General features: G+C 36.4%; 1 protein-coding gene across 12 annotated transcripts in view; it reads right to left on the reverse strand.

Annotated features, from left to right (window-relative positions):
• NALCN (sodium leak channel, non-selective) overlaps positions 1–24,630 on the reverse strand; it is a 388,832-nt gene that overhangs the window by 134,542 nt on the left and 229,660 nt on the right. For all 12 annotated transcript variants that reach the window (XM_078347271.1, XM_054246818.2, XM_054246767.2 and 9 more), the window contains one exon: positions 11,241–11,378. In XM_078347271.1, coding sequence (XP_078203397.1) covers positions 11,241–11,378 — 138 coding nt within the window. The remainder of the gene's footprint in view (positions 1–11,240; positions 11,379–24,630) is intronic.

Consider the following 24,630-nt stretch of genomic DNA (forward strand, 5'->3'; position numbering starts at 1 on the left):
CATGGGAATGGGTGACAAGCCCTGATTCTGAAAGGAAGAACCATTTCTCCGTTTTCTGAGTGTTTCCGTTTGTTCTATTTTTACAGAAAGCTGGGGTAAGGCTCGTTAGTAGTCAGAACCCATTACAGCGAATGCTTCCTTCAGTTACTGTTTACCTCCAGTGCCACATGTTGCTGTGCCAAAAGGGCTTTTTTAATAGCCATTAAATGTGATTTACAGGTTAATATTAAAACAGTATTGATGTCATAAAGGAATTTTATAGGGACTTGCCACATTGAATCACAAGTGTCATCATATGCATGAAACACTTACATTTGCACTTTGCCTGTTCTAGATTGTGCAACTAATTTGCCTTGCATTATTTCTTAATATTTAGGTTTATGTGATATTTCAATTTATAATGCAGCAGGGCATACTATGACACTGTTTTTTTAACAATATAATATCAGGGGAAAAAGGCTAATGACATCACCCTTCATTTCCTCTTGAACTCTGCTAAGTACACGTACGCTTTCAACACATTGGTGTTTAGCTTGTGCAATGTTGTAAAAAAGGAAGTCAAATATATATTTTCTCATGCATTCACTATGTGCCACTTTTAACAGGTCTATAGCATTTAATCATATAAATTGGCACAATAATATTGTTCTACTGTGTAGTATACAACTGATGTATGTATCCACTTTTTAATTTTATGAACAATATTCATCCATTACAAATCAGTGATGTCAATAAAAAAGTGGAGAATAACCAAATATTTCAGATATCTAATTCTTTATCTCCCTTAGATTATAATGCCCATTGCTAAGATAGGTTTAGCACTGACGATGCATTCAGTATGGAAAATAGCACATTACCAGGCCTACTGAAGCCTGGGAAGTCTCTCAAAATATGTATGAATGACATAATGGAATTTTGACCTTTCAGCTGAGTGGATTTCAAAAGTGTAATCTTCCAGGTTCAATCTGGTGCCTGCGCCAGGGTCTCACAGGTGTTTGATTTCTCTGATATTTCTTATGACTCTCCTCTTTCTCTAATACCTCCTTTTCCCTTTTCTCCTCTGAAACAGCCCAGATTCACCTCAGTTAAGGGTGTGGTGGTTATTTGCTATGTTCAAGTTTTATACATTTAACCACAGATATATTTATTGATTCTATTTGCCTACAATAAATTTCAGTCACATTCAATAAATTACTGAAATAGTTGTGGTTACAAGTATAATAATTTCCTCCGATTTTGCTGTGACACAAATCATTCTGCCCAACATACTGTAGTTCTCATTCCCTCAGAATAAGACTTTTGGATTAGCATGATTCAAAGAGCTCAAAAGTGTGATTTATTTTGCAAGAGGGCACCCTTCAGCCTTGTCATTTCTAATGGATTTTCTTGGTTGAAAATTTCTCTCCCTGCAGCAACATATCCTGTTTTACATTCTCTCTGACTCTGCAGATAGGCATGACCTTAGCCTATAGCTTTCTCTTTTCATTTCTTTTTATAAAGTTTAATTTTATGATTTTTCCCTTTTATATAGCTTAAAGATGGCCTTTTAGCTGAGATTTCACCTTTAATCTCATTTCTTTCTTTGCTGTGAACTTTATTAGTAGTTCCTGTTTTAAAATTATTTTCAAATATACAATAGAAACGCAGCAGGAATCAGTGTCCCACAATCTTGCGTTTTTCTTTTCCTTTTTACCATTTATAATCACTCTATCCTCAGCTGTCTTGCAGCCTGCAGTATGAAACAATTTCACTTTTTATATGGGTCAACAAAAAGTCAAATGTAATCAGAGCAGTGTAAAATGGGGATAGGTTCAACACAGATGCACTTTTAAATGAATTCTATAAAATCAAGTTATTTAATTTACACTTCCGAATGCCCATTTCTGTCAGCAAAATATGACTATTCTCAGCAAGCTGCCACTACCGAGGCAAAATCAAGAGATTGCTGTGTTAATTTCAGCACTTCAAAGGTAACAAAAAGACTACCCACAATGAACGCTTAATTATATTCTCTTTTCAGTATTCACATCACAGGGCTTTCCTTTGAAACAGTAATAGACAGAAAAACATTGTGGGAAAAATGGAGTCTTTCAACTTGTTAGGTCTTCCATAGTCCTTATCCCAAATCATTGGCAAGGGTGGGGAAAAAGATGAATTTGACAAGCATGTGATAAACCGCAATCAGTCAGGACAGAAATACAGAATACATACCTGGCAGAAAAGAGAGAGATATTTGAAGGGAACAATACATGGCGGTTATGAATATGCATTTGCTGTATACTTAAGCTTGATTTTCATTGTGGGCTGACAAATTGGTGCCCCCAGGGGTGATGAAATAGCCTGCTGTTCTTTATTCCAGAACAAGCCACACATTTTGTTTTTCGCTGCTTGGCACATGCCTGTCCCTGAGAAGACTAAACCAGGAACTCACCAAGTTGTATGACACCATTGGTCAGTGTGAACAAAAGACAAATCAGAGCTTGTAATTTACAGACTCCCCTCCCTCCCTCTCCCTCTCCCTCTCTCTCTCTCTCTCTCTCTCTCTCTCACCTATTTGGGTTAAACTGCTTTGTAGTATTTTGTAAAAGGAAACATACAATTAGACTAAAATGCTTATTTTAAGGTAAGTTCAGCTCTAAAGACAGGCTTATGGAATAGAGACTTTAACATGTGAAGTTCAGTTTTTAGGGGCATTCAATGTGTGTAGAACACAGACTTGCCACCCTCATACATGTGTTTATATGTTAGCCCACAGACTAACTCCAGCTGTTTTACTGCCACTACTTTTGATACTTCACCTAAGGCAGATTGGGAAAAACTGGGAAGCAGATGCTTGTTATTGATCACATAGCAAGTAGCAATGTCGACATGCCTCTCTGATCATTTGCATCTTTAGACCTTGAACCACAGGTTTTATTTGTTTGTTGGTTGACTTGTCTGATTTATTAGTGCTGATTTTATTTGTTGCCCCTAAGAGGACACGAATTAAGCTCTTTCCCACTCTGGACAGGATGTAGGTTAGTACCTGCACATGATAGTAGAGGTTCAATAAAACTGTATCAAATCAAATTGAACTCACTTGATAAAGCCCGTTACAGTCATTGTCAGTCTAAGGGTATAAAGGAAAAGAAAAACAACTGCTGATTACATTTTAAGCAAAATTTTTTGTGCACTGGGGAAGTGACTTAGACTTTTTGGTTAGTATAGAAGTGATATTCTTTGTTTTAATTTAGTTATATAGTGTTTCCTTCTATCAAATTAATTATGTATCATTTAAAACATAATTTATAAATTAAAAAGTTTGAATAGTTTTTTTTTTTTGTTTAGACTTCATAATTAGAGAAATCAATAAATATTCTAAAGCTTGAAGTTTCTCATATAAATCTGTTTGAGAAAAATTGATTTGAGGTTTATTTAAATAGTATATTTTATCTAGCTGACACTATATCTAAACAGTAAGTAGAGATGAGCTCAAGACTTAAAGGTGAAAAGCAAAAATTAGAAACAATTAGAAGAAGATATAGGAAAATATTTGTATTACCTCAGGTGGGAAAGAATTTCTTAGATATGAGTTCAAAACAAACATAGACCATCAGTGAAAAATGAATAGTTTTGACCTAATTTGATCATTCCACAATGTATAATGTATCAAAACATCACGCTGTACCCCACAAACACAGTAGGCCCCCCTTATCCACTGTATCACTTTCTGTGGTTTCAGTTAACTGTGGTCAACCACAGCCTGAAAATATTAAGCTATTTCGAAAAGGATAGAGAGATGGAGACAGAGAGAGTGTGCATTCACATAACTTTTACTACAGTATATTGTCACAACTGTTCTATTTTATTATTGTTGTTGTTAATCTCTTACTGTGCCTAATTTATAAATTAAACTTTATCAAAGGTATGTATTTATAAGAAAAAACATAATATATATAGGGCTCAACTATCTGTGATTTCAGGCATCTACTGGGAATCTTGGAACGTTTCCCTCTGGGACAAAGGAGGACCACTATATATACAATTATTATTTGTTAATTAAAAATGAAATAAAATATATATAATGTCAAAAGACATCACAAACTGGAAGACTAAATACTGCCTGAGACAGGATATTTGCAACACTTATAATAGTCAAGAGATTAATATCCAATAAATGAGTTAAGACAAATTAGTTTTTAGGAAAATAAGTAAAGCAAATAATTCAGTGAGTCACAAAAAGATGGTCAATAAACATAGTAAGAGGTGCTCCATTATTAATTATTATGGAAATGCAAAAATACAAGCCCAATTGATAGCACTGTTCACTCATAAGATTGCCAAAACCTCAAATGTCAAACAATGTGACATCTAAGTGAGAATGTAAGAACACAGGAATTCTCAACTATTGCTCCTGTGAGGGTAAAGTAACACAATTTATCTATAGAGCAGGACTCTATAATGTTTTCTTAAAGGTCCAGAAAGTAAACATTCTAGACGCTGAGGCCCATGAGGCAACACTGAGGATATTATGTGGGTACTTGTATAACCATTAAATTACAGAAACCATTTTTAGCTCACTGATTGTACAATAGAGGTGGTGGGCTGGATCTGGTATCTGGGCTTGCAGATTCCTGGGACAGAGTAATTTGGGCAGCACCTAAGATCTAGGCATTCTACTTTGGGGCATATGTTCTAGAGAAATTCACATAAGTGGACACTATACATAAATGTATTGCAGCATTACAAAAGGACAACCATGGAAAACAGTGTAAACATCCATCAGAAAAGGAACTGATAAACCATATGGCATATTTCCAGTCAGTGGAGGACTATATGGCCACTAGAATAATGGCCAAATTAGCTTCATGACCATCAGAGTCATGAGTAATGACTAGAATAATGACCAAATTAGCTTCATGTTTAGTAAGATTAAAAGATCTCAGAAAAAAAATTCTGGGGAAAACCTTAACTGCAGAATATATGTTGAGTTTGATACCATTTATTCTAAAAATTGCTGCTACTAATAATTGATAAGGAGGGAAAACATGACCATACATAACTTGGCCCTGGCATGGACTTACAGCGAGAGAAGCATGTAATACCAGATCACTCTCCCAGGGACGGCCATCAGTTGACTGGAGCAGTGCTTTGCAAACTAAGAAAACTTAATATTAATCTCCAGCATTTTGGGTACAAAATGTATTTAGCTGGGAACCTTAAGTTTAAAATACTACACACACACACACACACACACACACACACACACACACACACACACACATACATATATATATGCCCAGGTTGGAGTGCATATATATATATATGCCCAGGTTGGAGTGCAATGGCACAATCTCAGCTCACCACATCCTCCACCTCCTGGGCTCAAGTGATTCTCCTGCCTCAGCCTCCTGAGTAGCTGGGATTACAGGCACCCACCATCATGCCTGGCTAACGTTTTGTATTTTTAGTAGAAATGGGGTCTCACCATGTTGGCCAGGCTGAACTTGAACTCCTGACCTTAAGTGATCCACCCACCTCGGCCTCCCAAAGTGCTGGGATTATAGGTGTGAGCCACTGTGTTGGGCCTATATACTATATATTTTTAATGGATGCATATATGTGTGGGATACCTCTGCATTTCATTGATTTTAAGATGTTACATTTACTTTCACCTTTTAAAAATTCTGAAGTATCTTTCGACAAAATTCAACAGCCCTTTATGCTAAAAACTCTTAATAAACTAGGTATCAAAAGAACGTATCTCAAAACAATAAAAGCTATTTATGACAAACCTACAGCCAATATCATACTGAATGGGCAAAAACTGGAAGCACTCCCTTTGAAATCCAGCACTAGACAAGGATGCCCTCTTTCACCACTCCTATTCAATATAGCATTGGAAGTTCTATCCAGAGCCATTAGGCAAGAAAAAAAAAAAGGGTATTCAATGAGGAAAAGAGGAAGTCAAATTGTCTCTATTTGCAGACAACATAATCGTATATTTAGAAGACCCCATCGCCTCAACGCAAAATCTCTTTAAACTGATAAGCAACTTCAGCAAAATCTCAGGATACAAAATCAATGTGCAGAAATCACAGCATTTCTATACACCAATAACAGACTAACAGAGAGCCAAATTATGAGCAAACTGCCATTTACAATTGCTACAAAGAGAATAAAATACCTGGGAATACAACTAACAAAGGGCATAAAGGACCTCTTCAAGGAGAACTACAAATCACTGATCAAGGAAACAAGAGAGGACACAAACAGATGGAGAAATATTCCATGCTCACGGTTAGGAAGAATCAATATTTTGAAAATGGCCATACTGCCCAAAGTAATTTATAGATTCAGCACTATCCCCATCAAGCTACCAATGACCTTCTTCACAGAACTGGAAAAGACCACCTTAAACTTCATATGGAACTAAAAGGGAGCCCAAATAGCCAAGACAATCCTAAGCAAAAAGAACAAAGCCAGAGGCATCACACTACCTGATTTCAAACTATACTACAAGGCTACAGGAATCAAAACAGCATGATACTGGTACCAAAACAGAGATATAGACCAATGGAATAGAACAGAGGCATCAGAGGCAAATGCCACACATCTACAACCATCTGATATTTGACAAACCTGACAAAAACAAGCAATGGGGAAAGGATTCCCTGTTTAATAAATAGTGTTGGGAAAACTGGCTAGCAGTGTGCAGAAAGCAGAAACTGGACCCCTTCCTGATACTTTACACTAAAATTAACTGCAGATGGATTAAAGACTTAAACATAAGACCTAACATCATAAAAACCATAGAAGAAAACCTAAGCATGACTAAAACACCAAAAGCATTGGCAATGGAAGCCAAAATAGACAAATGGGACCTAATTAAACTCCAGAGCTTCTGTACAGCAAAGGAAACCATCATTAGAGTGAACTGGCAACCAACAGAATAGGAAAAAATTTTTGCAATCTACCCATCTGACAAAGAGCTAATATCCAGAATCTACAACAACTAAAACAGATTTACAAGAAAAAAACAAACCAACCCATCCAAAAGTGGACAAAGGATATGAACAGATACTTTTCAAAAGAAGACATATATGAGGCCAACAAATATATGAAAAAATGCTCATCATCCCTGGTCAATAGAGAAATGCAAATCAAAACCACATTGAGAACCATTCCACACCAGTTAGAATGGAGATCATTAAAAAAATCTGGAGACAACAGATGCTGGCAAGGATGTGGAGAAATAGGAACACTTTTACACTGCTGGTGGTAGTGTAAACTGGTTCAACCATTGTGAAAACAGTGTGGTGTTTCCTCAAGGACCTAAAAATAGAAATACCATTTGACCCAGCAACCCCATTACTGGGTATATACCCAAAGGATTATAAATCATTCTATTATAAAGACACATGCACACATATGTTCACTGCAGCACTGTTTACAATAGCAAAGACTTGGAACCAACCCAAATGCCCATCGATGATAGACTGGACAAGGAAAATGTGGCACATATACACCATGGAATACCATGCAGCCATAAAAATTGATGAGCTTGTGTCCTTTGTAGGGACATGGATCAATCTGGAAATTATCATTCTCAGCAAACTGACACAAGAACAGAAAATCAAACCCTGCATATTCTCACTCATAGGTGGGTGTTGAACAATGGTAACACATGGACACCGGGAGGGGAATATCACACACTGGGGTCTGTTCGGGGTTCCAAGGGAGGGATAGTTGGGGTGGGTGGGGAGGTCGGGGAGGGATAACATGGGGGAGAAATGCCAGATGTAGGTGATGAGGGGATGGAGGCAGCAAATCACATTGCCATGTGTGCACCTATGCAACAATCCTGTATGATCTGCACATGTACCCCAGAACCTAAAGTACAAAAAAAGTTATAAAAAGAAACAACTCTGAAGTAGGGATGCACCTTATCCTCTATGTGTATAGTTTGCTTTTCTCCTTAGTATTACACAAACCGAGTCTTATCAATGATATAATGTTAAATTTAGTGAGATATGTTTTAAATATTGGAAAATGAATTTGTATTAAAATTATCATAGCCATGGGGGAAGAGGTGTAGGGAAGGAGAAAAAGAAGGAAGAGTGGAAATTAATTCAGAAGGGGCATAAGTGATACCCTAATCAATAACACTTTACTTCTATAAATTAAAAATATTTGAACATAATGTAATTTTAACATTTATTAATATACGGCTTTAAATGCACATACCATTTTATCTACACTTAAAAGGGCTCAGTTTTGGTGGTCTGAAACATCCTCAGAGAAACACGGTTAACTCACAGATACGGGACAACCTTGGAAACTAGGTGTATTGTGAATGATTATCCTCACTTTCTGGTATAACACACAGAGAGATCAGGAAAGTTATCTGATTCTTCCAAAATCACATGTCAAGTCACCAGCAGAGCTAGAACCTGAATCTGGATTTTTGGACTCCAATTTCATAGCAACATATGACACCACATTTACCAAACTGTTCTCATTTACCAAACTGTTCTCATCTCAACATATAGGCTTCTGAATTCTCAATTGCTTTACAAACTTTAAAAAAATATGAATAAAAGAGCAAATTATTTCAATTTTTAGTTTTAACTTAGAACTGTTTTTTTTTTTTTTTTGAAAAATCACAGTAAAAAAAGTTAGAACAGATGTTTTTGGGTAGATACTTAAATCAGTAGATGGAAAGAGTGGAATTAGAGACGGGTTTTTATCTTGTGCTCTGTGGATTCCTAAAGCCTCAGGTGCACCCCAGGAGTCCTTGGATGAACCTTAAGTGTTTTACAACCAGTGCCATATATTAGCTCATAAAGAAGACCTAGATTGCCCGAGAAGGCTATAGACCAGTTTTAATATTTTATTATACTAGTGGCCCTAGAATTTTCACTTGAAAAAAAATATTACTTTACTAAATAATTTAATAGGCTACATAGTTTTTCCATCCAGTTTTCATATTTTGTGTGTCTGATTTAAGAATCAAATGTATACCTGAGTGTGAAACATCTTTAATGAGGAAGGTAAAGCATTATGTTGTTTTATTAGGAAAGCAATTAGGTTGATTACTAGAAAACAATTAGATTGATGCTCCCTGACATAGATGATTTCAATAAAATCTATCTTGCATTTATTTATTTTTTAAAATTTTTTTATTGCATTTTAGGTTTTGGGGTACATGTGCAGAACGTGCAAGACAGTTGCATAGGTACACACATAGCAGTGTGTTTTGCTTCCTTTCTCCCCTTCACCCACATTTGTCATTTTTCCCCAGGCAATCCCTCCCCAGCTCCCCCCTCCCCGCATTTAACCCAAAATCAGTAGTCTCTGAGAAATTCCATAGTTTTAGAGTAACTTAAACACGTAGTGCTTAATAAACTTAGTTGAATGCATGAGTGAGGAGTAAATTAATGCATGAATGAATAAATACAGGCACAGGCTTAAAGGTCCTGGAAGGGAAGATGCAAAGACCCCAGGGCTGTGTTGTACAAACACCAGGATAGCCAGATTTAGCTCTGCAAGCCAGGCTTCCATTCCTACTGTACGATGTTCCTGTCTTTTGTGCATGTTTTAGAAGTCAACCCCATGTAAAAAAAAAAAAAGGCCAAAACTACATCTGAGTGGTTCTACTGTTCCAGCCCGTGACTTCATACCACGTAACAATGAATTTTCATGCACCTTTTGGTGGACATGTCTTAGTTTTGAAGGCCTCTGTCTACAGCAAACACAACTTCTAAGTTATATCTAGTTTCTCAAGGACTTATTTTATTCATAGATATTTAGAATTGAAACTATAAACTTAGAGATTATATGTAATTTCTTTTATTTAATTATTTATTTTTGAGACGGAGTCTCGCCGTTGTTACCCAGGCTGGAGTGCAATGGCGCGATCTCGGCTCACCGCAACCTCTGCCTCCTGGGTTCAAGCAATTCTCTTGCCTCAGCCTCCCGAGTAGCTGGGACTACAGGCACGCACCACCAAGCCCAGCTAATTTTTGTATTTTTTTAGTAGAGACGGGGTTTCACCTTGTTGACCAGGATGGTCTTGATTTCTTGACCTCGTGATCCACCTGCCTCAGCCTTCCAAAGTGCTGGGATTATAGGCGTGAGCCACCGCACCCGGCCTGTAATTTCTTTTATGTTAGTGATTCTTTGGGAACAGTTTGACTTGACAAAGACATCTTTCAGACAATTTTAAACTTCATTATCCAGGAAAGCAGTAATAAATAATTGCAAGACTAAAGGCCAACTTTGGATCAGACAGACCTGGGAACCCTCTGGCCACGTTTACATTCCATGTGACATCGGACAAACTACTAAACTCTTCTGAACCTGAGTGTTATCATCTGTTAACTGGGAATATTGTCTAATTGGGTGTTCCAAAGATTAGCAATAATATTGTAAGATATTTTGTAACTGTAAGACGTATTGCCAAAATAATAGTAGCAGTTGTTTTTATTTCTTGTGTTCCTGATAAAGGGTAACATTCGAGTCCACAACTTGGAACTTCTAACGCCATATTAGAAGTTAGGTTTGCTTCTTGAATATGAACACATTTATTATATAGAGATGTGCATTTGGCATTACACTCCCTAGTAAGTCACAGGCTGCATTTCATCACATGTCTTCTTTGTTTTCAATGGAAGTACACTGAAGAGAAAAATCTGCTTGTGTGACGGACGTCGGTTCTTACTGGGCTTTGGTATTCAGTTTTCTTGTGCTTTTACAATATTTGCAGTGATGTGTTTAATTTTTTTTCCATGTGTTTCTTCCAGTCACACATAGCACAAAAACACCGTGCTGATTTCTAATTAACTGACTGCACCCTGAGGTCCACAGCTTCTGTCTTCCGTTTAATTACAGCTGTGAAGAGGATGCAGTGTCTCTACATGAGAAAAACAATAATAATGTAGTTCTGGTTTGATCCTGAGATCATCTAGGTGTGAATGCTTGGGGATACTTAAATTTGTATGTAAATGTGAGATTTTCATTTTGTTCTGTCTCATTTCCCTCTTGCAAACACTGGTACCTGATGGAGAAAATTTCTAACTTAACAAATCAAGCAGTTCTTTGACGTGTAGAAACTTAAAATAAAAGAAGGGCTCTCATCCAACCAGACTACTCTGCATTCGTCCTTTGGCACTCATTTTGAAATTGACAATAGGTCAAATATTTGTTGATGCTCATCTCATAAATTCCAAGATATAACTGAAAAGAAATGCTAAACTCACCAGAGTGGCAAAGAGATGATAGAGAATGAAATAGATGGCAACCACAGGTGCCCACATATGTCCCACAGCATTTAGAGTTTGGTCCATTACATCCACCCATCCTTCCTGGGTGAGGATCTGGAACATGGACATAAATGCCTATGAGGAAAAGAATGAATGTATTACACACTAGCGTTAGGCTTGCATACAACTTCAAATTAGCATGTGACGTTCAAAGACTTCGATTTCAATATTATTGATTTTTATCTGATTGATCAGGGCAAGAACAGTCTTGATTCAACAGATAGAAAAGACATGAGAAGAAAGATCTTAAAATATAATATTTAACTATTTGATGTGGAATAAGAAAATAATTACCCTGAATTAAAATTTGTTTTGTTGGCTGTAAATACTATTGAGCAAATTAGAAATAAAGTCAAGATATTTGGTTTTTGCCATTTTTTCCTTTCAGAAAGTTATCTAATATTTTCAACAGATTACTTTTTTGTTCCTTCTAAGGAAAACTTATTTTGATAGTGAATTACATTTGTTTGTCTAAAGCGTGCAAAAGAACAATAACCTTCGCTTTATTTTTATAGAACCCATCTATCATATTATTTCAGCTATCATGTTAAAAACGTGACTCTTTAAAAAAGAAATATTTATAAGTTATATTGCCACACTGAACGACATAAAGACAAACACATTTTTCATGATTTAAAAAGAGTTTCAAGGCACAGAGTCAAGATCATGGAAGAAGCCAAGACCAAAACAAACAAATAAATATGTAAATAAATAACAGACCATTTCAACAAAAGCCAGTCAAGCTAAAAGTCTCATACTCTTTCTGCTAAGACCTCTGGCTGGTTTCATTCTTACATATTTTTCTAATTAAATTTATGTGTATCTATGAACCTGCCACTCATGTATACTATACACATTAGTAGTCAATAAAAACTGTAATGAGACTATGATGACATCTGGAGCAAATTGCTCACTGGGGTCTAGTGACTCTTTAAAAGTATCTTTATAGGCTTCAATACATAGAGACATAAATGGAATTCTCAGATACTGGGATTCTATAAAGTCCACGATAATGCAAGGATACACTGAGAGCAAGACAGAAACCTGGTTTCACTGGAGCACCTTAAGACAGACCTAATCTGCTACAGATGTCCAATCCAATTTTTTTTGGAAGATAAGGAAAATGAGGCTCACAGATGCTAAGTGATTATCCCAAAGTCACTCTATTAATTTATGGCACTAATAGAAGTAGCACCCAGGCATTAGAACTCCAAGGTAAGTACTTTACCAAATATTGCATTCAGTGAAATCTACCCAGGATCCACCTAGGCCTAATTACACAGTAATCTCTCTGAGTGTAATTTTCACACTTGATCTTAGCCAGAAGGCCAAGAAGTGACCTAAGTGTAATTTCCTTTACTAAGAATAACAAACTTTCTTTTTTGTTTCGTTGAAGTACACCTTCAAGGCCCAGAACACAGTGGACCTATTTGAAAAAGGAGCCATTGCTGAATGAACCATGAAGTAGAAGATAAGTTCTTCCATTGACCCTTTGTCCCTGGGCAAAGTACTTACCTTTACCTTGAGTTAATTTTTGTGTAATCTCATCTTACAAAGCGTTTTGTTCATGAAAATATGACATATGTTGTTATTGTTACTTGACTCCGGAATCGCCAAGGGCAATATACTGTTTTCCTTGCCATGGTCCCTAAGTGACAGACAGTCTCTGCAAAAATTATTCCTTCTATAATTGCTTTTGAGAATTTTTCAACACATCACTTAACCTTATACGTTTTTCAGAACTTACCATTTAGGGCAATTATTTTATCCCTATATATTTTTTTCTCTTGAATATTTATTGCACCCAAAAGTGAGGAACACAAATTCCAAAGATGATTCACATAAAAAATATCAGATTGCTGTATTTTCTTCAAGTGTCAGTGTAAAAACATGTATACATCCGAAAGATTCAATAGAAATAGGTGGAGTCAAAATATCCACCAGTATAAAAGATATTTTACTAGACATGGCTTTCATTCCCCAAAAGTAACAGGAAAGCTCATGATTAAGCCCAACAGATTTATTTCTGGTATCTAGTGACTAAAAATGTAGGTGTACCTTTCAGCTGTCTCAGGCACAAACCAGCTGATGTTTTGCATCTACTGCATCACAGTTGATAACACAGCTATGATGTGGTCAGTAGATGCTCAGAAACGTGGAGCTATGGGATTGTAATCTGTTGTTGTGAGATCATCAACATGGGCAAGAACACTGGGGTTATCGTCTTCTAATTTCAGAGTCTCAGGAGAAAAAACCATCTAATTTCCACATAGTTCAACCACCTGCAAGCTCATATTGTGAGATGTACTGAATTATATTTGCAAACAAAGGTTTTTGTTACAATGGGATCTGTGTGTTTAGCTGCTGAAATGAATAAACAAATGGAAGGAAGTACCAACATATACTTCTATTACAGGCTGAAAATCAGCTTGTGCCCTGCTTGAAGAGTGCCTTATGAGTTTTGTTGAGGATTTTATCCAGAAAATTAAATTCAAATTTAATGTTTTATTAGCGTGTTGGAGATAGTGACTCAAGAACACTTACTGACTTACATTGTCCATAGGGCATGTGCTCTTTATTTATTCAAACACTGATTATTAGTGGCTACTCAAGGTTTGGTGCATTGCGAATTGAGCTGAGTAAAACATGGTTTCTTCCTTTAAGAAATGTATAACTGAGAGGGACAGAAAAAGATGAACATGATCAATTTTCAGAAAAGGAAGGATATTGGCTGGGCACGGTGGCTCATGCCTGTAATCCCAACATTTTGGGAGGCTAAAGCAGGCGGATCACTTGAGGTCAGGAGTTCTAAACCAGCCTGGCCAATGTGGTGAAATCCTGTCTCTACTAAAAATACAAAAATTAGCCAGGTATGGTGATGGGCACCTGTAATCCCAGCTACTCTGGAGGCTGAGGCAGGAGAATCACTTGAACCCAGAGAGGAGGAGGTTGCAGTGAGCTGAGATTGCACCACTGTACTCCAGCCTGGGCAACAGAGTAAGACTCTGTCTCAAAAGAAAAAATAATGTTAAAAGAAAGGGAAGACTATTAACTATGGTGTGTTGGCAAAATATGGTAAAACTACTAAATTGGCAACAGAGAAGAGCCAATTCAGTCCTCTTGGGCGAATCAAGAACAGTTTTGGGAAAATGAGAGCCATTGACCTTAGTAATGAGAGGAGCAGAGTTTCAATGCGGAGAAAGCAGAGAGGAAGCTGTTTTTCTAAATTAACTATTCACATGTTATTCCATTTTTCTGCCCTGTTGATCTTTTTCTTTATTGGTTTCCACCAACTCTTTAGAAATTAAGAGAACCCATCTTTTATCTGCCATGTATGTTTAATGCATTTTTCCCTACACATTTCTTATATTTTTGCAAAGATCAGTTTTAAATTTCAATGTGGTCTAATTTGTCACTCTTTTTCTTAAAAAAAAAAAAAAGTTTTTATTTTGCTTAAAATGACTTCTCACACTGCAAGATCAAAGAGAAATCTACCTGTGGTTTAGTGCAGCAGTCTTATGCTTTCCTTATTTTATTATTTTAAACATGTTGAAGCTGAAGTGGCTGTTTAAATCTGGAATTTATTTTGGTATAAGTAACGAGACAGGAATTAATCTTTTTTTTAAGAGGTGATAATTGATTCAGCAGAACTTAATTGAATACATATCTTTTCTTCACTAATTTGAAATATCCCTTTTATCATATATTGAATATTCATATGTGTATGGCTCTATTTTTAGACTTTCCATTATTTTCCATCAATCTATTTCATCTTCAAATTGCTTAATAATTGTTCTTTTTAAAAACCAGTAGAGAGTTACTCACCCCTACTCAAAACCCTTTGTTTTCAGAATTTTCTTGTATATTTTTATATTCAATTTCCCTCAAAAATTTTGTTTCATTTATTAGGATCACATTAGATTTTTAAATAAAAATTGATATTGTTGTCAAGTGATTGCCAATCTAGGAGAAATACATATATTTGCATTTATTAAGCCTTTAGTCATAATTCTAAACAAAGATTTCTTCTTACATAATTTCTACTCTTTTCTTGATAAGCTCATTCTTATTTTTCAAAATGTTAATCACGATGATAGCATATAATTGAAACATGAAGTAGTAAAGAAATCTTATCATCTTTATCAATGAATAAAAAGCAACAATGTCATTCCTAAATATCTCAGTCCACTTCCCAGAGGCCACCATTTTCACCCATTTTTTGTTTGCACTTCTGATGGTGTTATGCCTATCCCTATTTAGGATTTCTTGATTTATCCACTTTAGACATAGAATTCTGCTATGATATATGAAGATTTCATTCAGAATCAACATCACTCCCCACTTCTCTTAACTGCTCCCAAATGTTAAATGTAAATCTCTATTTCTTTTTCCATTAAACTAGAAAGACTTGATCCCTTCCTGTGTGAAATGAAGGTATTGCCACTGCCACCTGTCAGATCACCTCTTCTCTCTGCTTTTATTTTCAATCTGTGTCATGTACACATTTACATCCTCAAGTTTGACAATATTTACATTTTGTTTTTCTCATAATTGGGCCTTCCATGCTTCTCAGTAAGCTGATAATCAATGTTGACAGTCAATGTTTCCTATGAAAACATGGCTTACTGTTGGGCTATATAATGTTCTAAAATTATAATCTCTCCTCCGAGACTGATAGTATGACATGTAAGGTATTAGATGGTAAACGGTCAAGGTTAAACAGAACCTTTCTTACTTTCCATTAATTGCTCAGAATCTAGGTCAATTTAACTCACGTTATTTGAGCTATTGTTTTTTTAATACAATTTTTGGTTTGGCTTTGTTTTTGCTGAGATTTTCTGATTATTTCTCATATGTCTCATTAGGAAAATAAATATAATCTTTCTTTCTTCTACCTCAAGTAGATTCCAGATTCTCACACATTACACCTATTGTTTAGAATAAACCCTTCCTACTATCCTACAGATGCTCTTCTTTAAAGCATCAATTGCCCAGAAACCATTTGATTCTTACTCTCATGGATACTGTTCTTGGGGTCCTCTCACTACGTGCTTTAATTTGAACTAATTTCTTTTTAGACTAGTTCCACGGTTGCCATAATTTCTACCTTTAACTTTATTATCCAGCTCTTTGATTCTAATACAGTGGCAGAGAATTATTTCAAATATCTTATCCCAGTCAGTAGAGTCCCTTTAAAATTTGTCAGCTAGGTTTACTTCTCTGTGTTTTACTGTCTCAACATGAGGAGAGGGGTTTTCAGGGAGAAAAGTATTAGCTAAGGCTGTGTATGGGCAGCTATGCTTGAAATATCAGGCTTCAGATATTTCTTCAATTCAGGTAGATTCAGGATTTCTTTATTGCAGCCAGAACTAATCAGTCCTAAGTGTTCACTTCCCCGAATTCACTGGCCTCTCTGCAGCCATCATTTCCACTCCGCTGACTCCAGGTGAGGGCAAAGACAATGTCCTCCTGTTGTTTTTTGTTTTTGGTATGGGGGAATAAGACAAATCCTGGGGCTCTCCTCACCCCTCTTCATCATGAGCCTTCTGTCCTTTTGAAGCATCTGTTTTCATCTCTTCATATTTTCATTATGCTACTTTTTGTAGTTTAATGGGAGATGATTCATTTTCAGAAGGTATGCCATTTTGCCTTCACTCTCAAGCCTTCTCAGTTGAAAAAAATTAAAATGGTAAGATCGAGCGGATTATTCTGCCTCTGGAACAAGTGGCTTCTACACCTGAGTAGTTCTGATCACTTTTCAGAGCTCTGCATAGCCCCCTGGCTGGAGACGTCACAGATCGGGAGATTTGAGTATATGGTTTAGCTGCTTTTTCAACTTTATTTCTTCTTAACTTCTTCCAGAAGACAGGTTTAAGGGATGAGCCTAGAGTGTTCACGTTCTCTCTCATTCTCTTCTCCTCTTCCTCCCTGACCTGTTCCTCCTCCTCCTTCATCTTTCTCTTCTGTTCTTCCCTCCTAGCTGCTATTCACAGAAAACAACATGAAATTGTAGCCCTCCCTTACTGTGGTTATGCTGGTATAATTTTCTCAGGTAATTTTACTCATTTCCTTAGTTTTTAGTGGCAGGGGAGTTGGTAATTTTGCTCTATTTTGCTACTTTGCCCCTCAAGTCCAAAACTATATATGTAAGTAGGGGTAAACAACTGTGTTTACAAGAGCTCTTTTGTTTGTTGCTGGTGACATAATCACATATTAAACCTCACTATACAGGTCAATCACTGCTAATACTGCAGATGCCTCCCTGCTGATAACTGCACCTGGGATGAGTAATTTACTTGAGAATGGTCCAGTTTGCTATGAGATGATCTGGAATAAACAACTCTACCCTGCCAGGGAAGAATTAAGTATATCAAAAGCATCTCTAGTGAATTTTACTGGAAAACTATGAAGAAAAATCAGATTATCAATAGTAGACTCTGGAAGAGAACAAATGACTGGAGATCAGTCATGCAGGTGAGTGGGACAACAAAAGGGAAATGACAAAGTCAAAGTTGCCAGGATGTTCCCAGGAATCAGTCTCCACATCAACAGAATTTAAGTGGAAAAGAAAATGCATTGAATAAAGAGATTGCAATGATTTTCACCTAATGGAGAAGAAAGATTCTGAAAATCATTAGCTTACTGAGTTCAGTTCTTGTTTCTAATTAGAGTGCATCATCTTCCTTGGATATAGGAGAGCAGGGTGAGAACCAGTAGAGGGTGAAAACACAACAGGAGAGTGAGAAGAAGAGGAATGTCTTAGGGATGCTACCAATGAAAACACAGAGAAAAGCAGTGAACAAGCATCTTGAATCATCAAAAGGGCCAGAGCCCTGCACTACAGAGCCACAAAATCCAGTGCCAGCCCTTTGCAGGCTCCTTTGCTCATTTGTCCTCAATTTCCTAACGTCTAAATGTTGCAGAGCTCCAGGGCTCGACCTCTACCTTTCAATACTCACTACCTGCTTGATCTCATCCATTAAAATGCCTTTAAATCCCATGTATGTACTGATGACTCCCACAGTTGTATTTCCAGCCCCACCTCCAGAATCAACTCCACATTTTTACTTGGACAGGTGTTAGATAACAGGAATCTCAAGTGTTTGATGTCTCATATTAAACTCCTCATGCCCTACTTCCAAACCTGTTCTTTCTGCTCTCCTTCCCAAAGCCAAGAAAATGGCAAATCCACTCTTCATGGCATTCAGGCCAATGACCCTGAAGACATCTTTGGTTCCTCTCATTTCCTCACATCCTACATCCAATCTTTCAGGAAATCCTGTTAAATCCGACCTTAGGCCTTGCTTCCAGTTCTGCATTTGTCCTCCATCTTCCTTGATATTGCTACTAAAACAGATGACAATTTTTCCCTAGTGGGGAATTGTCATCTTGGTGCTGTATTTTCTGATTATAAGCTGAGATTAAGAGCATTGGATAAAAATAAGACCACCAAAGAGGGAAGAAAGGGGGATAAGCAAAAGTCTTCACAGCTTCTCTTTTGTTCCTAGCACCCCTTAAACATCAACATACATGGGCTGGGCCACGTTGCCTACACCAGGCTTCCCCAGGGCCACTGAAGACCCATGCCACAGTGTCATGGCAGAACCAGATCATCGATAGCAGAAGATCCTTTCCTCTTTCAAGCCCCAAGGGTCCATTTCTGACCCTAATTATCTCTACTAGACCTCCTTAGAGTTAGGTGAAGGCAAAGCAAAGGTATTTTCCTGTGCTGAAATAAATAGGCATAAAAATCTTGCAAAGGAGTTTTAAACCCTTAAATAATTATCATGGATGACCTTTGAAATTTGATGACTCAATGCATATCTTGGTATTTTAGTATATGTGGATATCAATTTAGGTTAGAACATAGTCAAATACTAAGAAAAAGTGGAATGGTTAAACGTCTTGGGTTTTGGTCAAAATAGAGCAAGTAGAATATATAGTATTGTCCCATTGCAATGTCCATATATTGATCTGCTTTTGTGTGGATATAAATGCTTGAAAGTGTATACAATAAACATGTAACTCTCAGGACTGGAATGAAAAACACTAAGGAATGAGGGAAGGGGTCTACACTCTTTTTTTTTTTTTTAACTTTTTAAAGAAATAGGTTTTCAAGATACAATTACATACCATAAAGTTCACATTTCAAAGTGTACAATTAAGTGACTTTTAGTTGATTCACGGAGTTGTGTAGTCATTACCACTATCCAATTTAAGAACATTCCCTTTATCCCGAAAAGAAGCTATATGCCTGTTAGCAGTCATTCCCCATTCCTCCCTCCCTCAGCCTTTGGAAATTAATAATCTACTTTCTGTCTCTATGGCTTTTTGTACTCTGGATACTTTCTATAAATGGAATCATGCAATATGAGACCTGGGTTTATCTATGTTGTAGTATGTATTGAAATTCATTCCCTTTTGTTGCCAAACAATATTTTATTGGATGGATATACCACATTTTATCTATTTATCAGTTGACATTTGGGTTGTTTTGGCTATTATTAATAATGCTGCTATAAACATTTGTATACAAGTTTTTGTGTAAACATGTTTTGGTAAATTACTTTAGACTTTTTTTAATGTTTGTATTAAAATACATATAAAATGTGTATTTTTCTGTTGAAAAAATATATACACTAAAAAATGTTAAAATGCGGTGGGGAATACAACTTATATCATCCACATATAACTTTCATTTTACAACATAATTTGTATCTACTTTTTAAATCTTTATCTGGTTCAAGAACTCTTTCTCTACGAAAACATTTTTAAAACGTTCTCTCTTTTAAAATGAAATCTACTTGACAATTTATATAGCAGCTCAACTTTTTATTGTATTATTTTTTATTTTACTTTAGGTTCTGGGGTACGTGTGCAGGACATGCAGGGTTGTTGCATAGGTGCATACATAACCAGGTGGTTTGCTGCCCCCATTCCCCCTTCACCTATATCTGGCATTTCTTCCCATGGTATTCCTCCCCACCCCCTGAAGTCCTTCCCCAACCCCCCCCCAACTGCCCCCAGTATGATGCTCCTCTCCCTGAGTCCGTGTGTTCTCATTGTTCAACACCTGCCTGTGAGTGAGAACATGCGGTGTTTGGGTAGCTCAATCTTTTTGCTGAGAAAGTCCCTGCTATGTCTGACTATACGACAGCCCTAAAATAGAAGCCTTTCCTTGATGGTATTAGCTGAGTGCAAAAGTGACATCTCTTTTGGTTTTAATTGCCTTAATTATTCACCTACTAAGTCTCTTTGTTTCTTTTTTAACTAATCAAATAGCATTAATTCATAGAATAGTTTTATCTTCAGAAAAGCCCACTGACTTCATAATCCATTAATATTTTGTTGTATAGTTTCCTTTGCTTTTATTTAAATCTTATTCAGCTATTCAAAGCTTTAGCAATATTCAAGATGATACTGACATACAGTAAATGTTGGATGTACCTAATGTTGAGGTTACATTTCTAAAAAGTATAACTAACTAAAAAGTCTAACAGGATGAAGGTCTTACAGGGTTAAGGAAAACCAATGAAAATGACATGAAATGTATTTAAAATCCCATGGTAAATAAAAGCTCCAAGAGCCACAACTTACTGTGGCTAAACTAAATTGTACCTAAATACAAATACTGTGGATTTGGAATTTGGAGTGTAAATATAGTACTGTTTGTTAAAGCCACTGACTGTAGCTATTTCTTTATTTCAAATCCCTCCAATTCAATCACACTCTTCCCAGTTCTTCAAATTCCATCTGTCGTTTTTGGCGAAACCTTCAGGAAAAATATCAATTCCTAGGTGAATCCGATGCTCCATGGCTGCACCTAGCCATCTAGCTGTCCTGTGGAGAAAGCAATATCCCAGGGAAAAGGGCTCCCTCCCCACACAGCCTCCAAAGGGACCTCAACATTCCTAGCAAGGCTCCTGCTCTTATTGGTGCATGCCTATCAGCCAGGAGCTTTTCAAAGCTTCTTCCTCTGGTGTGACTTCAGCCACCTCCATCACTGCCCTCACGCTAAAGAGCCCACCTTTCTAGAAGGAATGGCTGAGGGACTGCAGTTTAAGATAGTGATTGAATCACTGAATATGCAGACCAGGATGCTCTTCAGCCCACAGAGAGAGCAGTGAGGCCAAGAATGAAGTACTCAGCCTCTTCTTTCGCTGTCTAAGTCTGTCATGGAGTTACTTAATGGCTTTGGGTAAAACATGCAGCTGTCCTGAGATCAGTCTTCCTCAAACATGTAATCTCATTGTCACTGGCTGAGTGGGTGTTGAACAATGAGAACACATGGAAACAGGGAGGGGAACATCACACACTGGGCCTCATCTTTGAATTACACAATACATATCTTCCAGCTATGAAGATCTAAGGGAGGGATAGCAGAGGGTGAGGGTATTGGGAGGGATAGCATTAGGAGAATTACTTAATGTAGATGATGTGATGGATGCAGCAAACCACCATGGCACGTGTATACCTATGTAACAAACCGGCATGTTGTGCACAGAACATGTGTACCGCAGAACTTAAAGTATAATAAATAAAAATAGAAAAGGAAAATAATGTATATGCAAATACTTTAAAAACAATAAAGCATTATATAAAGAATAGTTTAAATAATAATTTTGAAATGTCTTAAAAATACTGTCCCAAGCAAAAGCAACTTCTATCACACTGGTTACATTCCAGAATTCCTATGTTTTTTTTTTTGAGACAGAGTTTCACTCTTGTGGCCCAGGCTGGAATGCAAGGGCATGATCTTGGCTCACTGTAACCTCTGCCTCCTGGGTTCAAATGATTCTCCTGCCTCAGTCTCCTGAGTAGCTGGGATTACAGGCACCCACCACCATGCCCAGCTAATTTCTGTATTTTTTAGTAAAGACAGAGTTTTGCCATGTTGGCAACACTGGTCCCAAACTCCTGACCTCAGGTGATCGACCCACCTCAGCTTCCCAATGTGCTGGGATTACAGGCGTGAGCTACAGCGCCTGGACCAGAACTCCTATGTATTCTTTATGACTTAAAATGTTTTGTCATATATGGTGTGATCTCATTTTTATAAAGCTCAAAAATGATCAAGGATAAACTATATTTTTAAGAAATTTCTTTTAGATATGTAATTTTGAAAGTTTGACAGTGTTTTCAAAGACATTATTTCATCTTTGAATTATACATTATATATCTTCCAGCTGTGAAGGTCTACTATTCTATTAACTGAGAATGGATAATGGCAGTCAATTGGAAATATTGTTTTTTTTTATGATATACTTTCCAGTCTATTTTTCCAGACCAGATCTTACCTATAAAAGTTAAACCAAGAGGCCATAATGACTTGTTTGTTACTAACAGATGCTTTGAATTGCCTTTTGGTGTTGTCAACTCATCAGGATCTTCTATTGAATCAACAGTAAAAATTGCAGAGTTGGCAAATTGATTGAAAACAAGGAGGCAAGTAAATTAAGTGCTTTGCTCTGTGTCTTAAGTCATCACATGACTGGATCTTAAAACACTAACTGAATTTTGGTGTAGGGTCCTGTTCTGGAGAGTTTAACTAATAGTGACTTTTCAATGATAAAGTTTTTGTAGCTATGTTTATATATCCCTCTCTATATTGACCTCTTTTGAAGTTAGAGATCTGTTGAAATTAATTACCTTTGTGTTAATAGAATTGAAGAATTGAAAGTATCAATACATCTTTAAAATAATTGTGTCTTATGCCTTGCGATTTAGAAGGAAATAAAGTTGAAACTGGTGGTTTCAATTAATTCTGTGACTGCCTTTAATGTTGGCAAGAAAGACCAAGTAGTTCCTTGCTTTTTTCTTTCAAAATGAGCCCACATTATTTATTTTGCTTTTACAATTCCCAAAATATGCTTGTTGCCAAGCATTCCACTTAAATGAATAAAGAGAAAGGAGAAAAAAGCTGTTTATTGTTCAGATTTTAGATGACTAAAAAAAAGTCTTAATGAATCTAGACTAATGTAATTGGCCTTAAATGTCAAAATAAGCTTGAACATAATTAGAAGCAAAGCAAGACATCAGAGCACTATGCCTATTCCAGTAGCAAATTGCTTTAAGTAAAGTCTACACTTAAATATAATTTCAGGAGTAAAAAAAAAAAACAACAGAAGCACATTGGCAAAAACCAGCAAATCTTTTCACTAGTTATGAAAATATACATAGGTATGTCCAACTGTCTCTTTCCTTGGCTCTGTTTGGGCTAACTTTTACATATTACATCATAAATGACAACTGGACAAGATCATGAATTTGTACAGTCGCCTAGGATTTCACAGTAGCTAAGATTAAATGATATGAGAACAGACACTGAACCAGGACTAACATTTGTGTGGGGCTTTGCAGTTCCCACAGTAGTTAATTGTCCATTATTTAATATAATCTTAGCAATAGCCCTGTGGAGTGATTACTGTAGGTATAATAACCACTATTGCAGATGGAGAGCTGAAGTGCACAGGGTTTAAATGATGAACCCCAGCTTGCAGGTAGCAAACTGTGTTGCTCAGTATCCAGGCTGAGATCCCTTGACTTCAATTTCCTGCTCTCCTTTTGAGTGTTGCAGGTAAAAGACATTTAAGATCTAATAATTGCTGATCCCTTTCCATTATTAAAATTACTAAGACAAACAATATATATGAATAGTCTCAGTAATATTTAAAAATTGTAATCCTCTTTTTTTCTAGCACAGTCCTGGGTACGTATCTGGCACTCTATATTGTGCTTGGCTGATTAATGAAAGATAGATATCTTCGGTATTTTTTACTCTTTGCTAAAATAAGCTGTACTCATTAACATTTTTACATATGAACAACCCATAACCTTTATATTTTTAAGCAAATCTAAAATTACAAAATATATTGTAATAATAAAAGTATTTCAGTAATTTAAGACTTAGAAGTTCCCGTATGAGAAATATTTAGATTAAGGAAAAATATCAAGATGAACTAAATAAACTTATGTTTTACCCCTAACAATCTTTCTTGCAGAGCATGGTATTTGTAGTTGAAAGGTATACTTCCTACTGATTATGTTAAAATAATTTTGAAATGCAACTGTCTAGCTGACAACAAACAGCTGTGAAAATGAGACCTGGAGATTTATGCCAATAGGGGACTTTTGAATTAAAGCTCTTCATAGACTAGACTGTCAAGTTTCTTGGAGTACTTATGACCTATTTCTTAATAAGAGATTTTGCTAATGTCAGCCATATTAAATTTCTGTTAATGTAAGTTATGCATTTCATTGGCAAATATGTGCTATAAAATTGTACATGAAATTGATATTTTCATTTCAGCACAATGATACTTTATGA

This window comes from Callithrix jacchus, chromosome 1, assembly GCF_049354715.1.
Source record: "Callithrix jacchus isolate 240 chromosome 1, calJac240_pri, whole genome shotgun sequence".
NCBI classification, from domain to species: Eukaryota; Metazoa; Chordata; class Mammalia; order Primates; family Cebidae; genus Callithrix; species Callithrix jacchus.